Source organism: Benincasa hispida, chromosome 1 (assembly GCF_009727055.1).
Source record: "Benincasa hispida cultivar B227 chromosome 1, ASM972705v1, whole genome shotgun sequence".
NCBI lineage: Eukaryota > Viridiplantae > Streptophyta > Magnoliopsida > Cucurbitales > Cucurbitaceae > Benincasa > Benincasa hispida.
This window is the reverse complement of record NC_052349.1, coordinates 58,083,972-58,088,565: the sequence shown is the minus strand read 5'-3', so window position 1 is coordinate 58,088,565 and position 4,594 is coordinate 58,083,972. Positions and strand designations below refer to the sequence as shown.

The window sequence follows — 4,594 nt, the reverse complement described above, 5'->3', positions numbered from 1 at the left end:
GCTTTTAGTGTTTCATAGTCAAACAAGACTCACAGCTTTATCTCCATCATATTCATAATATAGTATTTTTCTACTTTGAACATGAACTCTCGTTGCTTTGCTTTCTATCACATGAAGATGTTGTTCTCCACTAATATATATCTATAATATTTTTCTCATTTGATTAACGTGAGACTTTGATTGTACTCTCGAGTTTCAACAAAAATCATAAATAACATTATCACCAAATAGTCTAAAAAAAAACCTAATCCTTAAAAAAAAAAAAAAAAAAAAAGGAGGAAAAAAAAAAACCAACAAAAAAATCAAAAGTCGTCGAATACAATTAAAATCTATGGAAACAACTATCCAATCGAAGTAAAATAAATCAGATAAAGCAAAAGCAAAATACAAAGAGAAAGATTAGAGCACGGCTCTTGAATTTGGATTGGACAGAGAGAGTTGGGATTAGTTTGAACCACAAATAAGAAATGTTGAAGATGAAGCGAGCGCCACGTGCAGAGTAAAGGATATGAAGAGAAAGGCAAAAAGATGAACAATTTACCAAACCCCATCTCAACCATCCATTTGTGTTCAATCTTCAAACACAGACCTTGTTTGTGCAATATAATCGAACAAAAATTTGGGACCCGCGTCAGATATGTAACTGGTGGGTGAGAATAATCGGAGAGGGCCATTCATTTGTCCACTCCCCCACTCTCCCCCCTTTCTCTCTTACAAAACTTGTGGCCATCGACTCCGCTCCCTTCTTTGAGTGCTAATTTGACAAAAAAATCCATACCCTTTTCTTTTTTTCATCCTCTTCATTGGCTACCATGTGCTGTTTTTCACATTTATTATTGTTTATGTTAACCCAATTGTCTTCTCGAATCTCCTTTTACCCTCTCAGGCCCCGCTAATCCTACCCCATTTCTCAATTTTCTCTGTTTCTATTTCTATTTCAATCCACACCCTCTTTTTTTTTTTTTCCTCCTTTCAATTCCTTTCTCTCTCTTTCTAGTCATTTCATTCCCCATCATCGTTTTCGTTGTCAAACGTCAAAAACCCATCTGTAATGGAGCTTTAAATTCGTCTAGGAAAGCCTCAGGAACTTGTCGTTGTTGTTGTTATTGGTTTGTGAATTTTGGGTGTTTGTGTTTTCGTCGAGGGGTTTTGGTTTATTTGGGGCAAATTCTTTTTTGGGCTTTGTTTTGTTTTTGGGGATATGAAGGCGTTGTTTTTGTTGTTGTTGATGTTGTGCGGTTGTTGATTTTGTTGGGGGGAGGAAATGAGAGTGGGGAGCTTCAATTATGAGAACACTTTGTGACGCTTGTGAAAGCGCTGCCGCTATCGTCTTTTGTGCTGCTGACGAGGCTGCTCTTTGCCGCTCTTGTGACGAGAAGGTATTCTCTTCACTTCTTTCTTCTTTTTCCTTTCATTTTTTTTCTCTCTTAGATTTCTGCCCATATTTCTTATGTTGACTGATTTTGTGTAATCTTGATTGTCACCACTTCCCTTCTATTCTGTTTGGGGTATGGCGATGAGAATCTGGTGGATGATAATTGAATCATGGATTATTGGCTTTTTAAACTTATGGGTTTTCAGATATATGTCTGCATTAGATAACTGTAATGTTGGTGGATCTTGTACTTGAGGAGTCTCTTACTCTTTGCAATTTGCTGCAATTTTTCACTACATTTGGCCACTAGGAAAGAAAACTTTGGAGGAAGGCTTTTGTTGCTGTCAATTTGGCTAGAAATATGCTCCATATCTGCATTGTCTTTGATCTCGCAGCAATCTATGTTTGAAGTTCAAAATTGCTCATGTTGACTGTCACTCCAAGTGGCTTTAAAGCATAACCCCAGCACTCATTGAGTTTATATAAAATAAGTGCTTACTAGCTGTTGTGTTGGATTTTTAACATGAGGATTATCAGCTCGGATGATATTTTGATTGGTCCTTGACACACTGTTTTGATTTCAGACCTCCACTTGTGTAGCTGATGGTTTGTTGATCACTTTCTTAAGAATAGTAGATTGATATTTGAGTGTTTATATTATAATTCTCACTCAGTTTTATGCCATCTCATTCTTTCCTGCTTGTTGAGTCCTTATGTGTTTGGAACAACTTACCTACCGTCCTCGACATTTCCATGTTTGTTTCAAATGAAAGAATTGAATTTGAAGCTGACACCTTAACAAATATATTGCAACTTGGATGATAGGTCCATATGTGCAATAAACTCGCAAGTCGACATGTAAGAGTTGGCCTTGCAAGTCCCAGTGATGTTCCCCGTTGTGATATATGCGAGAATGCACCTGGTATGGAGGTCTTTCCTTTTGTTTTTGTATTTGTTAGCTCTGTTATATATTGTGATTTGGGATGGTGTGGTTAACGTAGATAAATTTTATTTTTCGCCTTTGAAATTGTATGTAGCTTTCTTTTACTGTGAGATAGATGGAAGTTCCCTTTGTTTGCAATGTGACATGATCGTTCATGTTGGAGGGAAAAGGACACATAAGAGATACCTTTTGCTACGGCAGAGGGTCGAGGTTGGTTGATAGATTACGATATGACCTCGTGTATTTTCCACCTACATCTGGACTGTAATTTTGAAGTTCTTGTTCTTTTTCAGTTTCCAGGAGATAAACCTATAAATCTTGATGATCCGTCTCCACATTCCAAGGTTCCCAATGATATTGGTAAAGTACATAATCAGCCACCGCCGCATAAAGTGACAGCAGAAGACAATCAGCAAAATCATCACCGACTATCACCTGTTCGAGAGGCTAACGATGATGGTCATGCCGAGACCGATACAAACATGGTCGATTTGAATATGAAGCCTCAAAGGGTCCATGGTCAGGCTGCTAATAATCAGGTTCAAATGCTTTTCATCTCTTCCTTCAATAGTGTTTAACTGTTTACTTACACTGTGACAATGTATTCATTCAGAATTTCCAAAACTGTTCCAATTCCTAAACTCAATCGTCATTACTATTGAGTGACAACTTATATATCAGGTGAAAGAGCCTCTTTGGCATGACTTTTCAAAGGCTTTAAAAATAGGGATTTAGTGTTGTTGTAAAAGAGTTTTTAAGCACTTAGAAAGTCATTCCAAACTAACCCGAAGCCAACTGATTGATTACTTTGATAACTTATATCAAATGAATGGATCCATACCATGTTCTCATCATCAACTATTGTGTTTATTTTTATTAATGTTGCAAGTATAGTTGCAGTTGCACTGGTATTATAACTTTTAGAAAACATGGGTCCATCTTAAAATCAATTGGCAATGAGAGGAGTAGCTCATCTTATGAAAAGTGTGAGATTCCTTGATTTTTTCAATGTAGGATCCTCAACGTGTCTCTCAAGATGGTGCCTCTTATGGGTTTACTATTCTTGATCGGATCCAATTTTTGTTTTATTGGACCAGATATCCATTTGGGCTTTATGGACTCTGATATCATATTAGATAACATGGGGTTCCATCACAAAACTAATTAGCAATGAGATGCTCATCTTTCTTATGAAGAGTGTGAGGTTCCTTGATTTTTCGAATGTGGGATCTTCAACAATAACAAACAAAAATAAAAACATATCATGCCTACTTGTTTCCATATTTGTAGTAATATCTTAGCAGATATTACATTATTTTCCAAGACATGTATACACGTGTAGTAATTGACGAACTCAGTTTCTTTTCCAGGATCTATGATCATGAACAACAAGGCATGGATTTCGATAACACATCGATGCCATCGCATTCATCAATCTTCCCCTTGCATCTGATTCAACAAAGCAGAACTTGTCACGGTTGCTCGTAGTGGAAACCTACATTGTTTGTTTCAGTCGAGGGGGGCCGTACACATGGGGTGTCGAGCTTGTTTAGTATTGTAGAGAAGTGGTTGGATAGATTTGAAAGCAAAAAAGATAAGATAAAAGCAGTGCATTTTAGTGAAATTGCAGATGCTGTACTATTACAACTTTAGAGACAGACCCAGCCAGCAGTTGGTTGGGAGGGCAAGTTGGTGTTAGGATACCCCTTCTTTTGTATTTGGTTGGAAAAAAGCGGCTGCTGCTTTCATTTTACTTCTGTAGTTCAGGTGAGAACTAAAATGGATAGAGGAAGCTTCCCATTATTTACTGCGGTTGTCTTGTTTAATTTACCAAGGATTTTATTAATTTTTTTAATTTTTTTTTTCTAAAGCCATTTTCAAAAAGAGTTTTGTGTTTTTTAATATCTGAAAATAGGGCTCAGTGTTTAGTTATATCCTATTTTAATTTCTTGTATTTTCATTTTCCTTTGGTTGGTTAAAGCTGGAATCTAATTTCAGTTTGATTTTGAAGATTTAATCATTCTGCTTTAATTGTTGAACTTAGTACGGCAATTCATTTAGTATTTTTTTTTAAAATTATTAAATTATGAAGTAAAATAAAAACTTCTATTTAAATTAATTCTCAAACAGAAATTGTCCTTTTAAAAAGAAAAAGATATTTTTAAATTACAAATTTGGTCCATATATTTGAAGAAAGTTATTAGAATTTACACTCTATAATAAGAACTATTTATAAGAATTTTATCGAATCATAAGAACTATTTAAATGAGGTTTT

General features: G+C 35.6%; 1 protein-coding gene across 1 annotated transcript; it reads left to right on the top strand.

The window, feature by feature from the left end:
- The first annotated feature begins 701 nt into the window (after positions 1 to 701).
- Positions 702 to 4,148, top strand: LOC120069340 (B-box zinc finger protein 18-like). Its single transcript, XM_039021080.1, has 5 exons — positions 702 to 1,379; positions 2,201 to 2,297; positions 2,413 to 2,528; positions 2,612 to 2,857; positions 3,689 to 4,148. Exons 1-5 carry the CDS (start codon positions 1,287 to 1,289, stop codon positions 3,695 to 3,697), a joined length of 561 nt encoding a protein of 186 aa, XP_038877008.1. The 5' UTR covers positions 702 to 1,286; the 3' UTR covers positions 3,698 to 4,148.
- Positions 4,149 to 4,594: the final 446 nt, after the last annotated feature.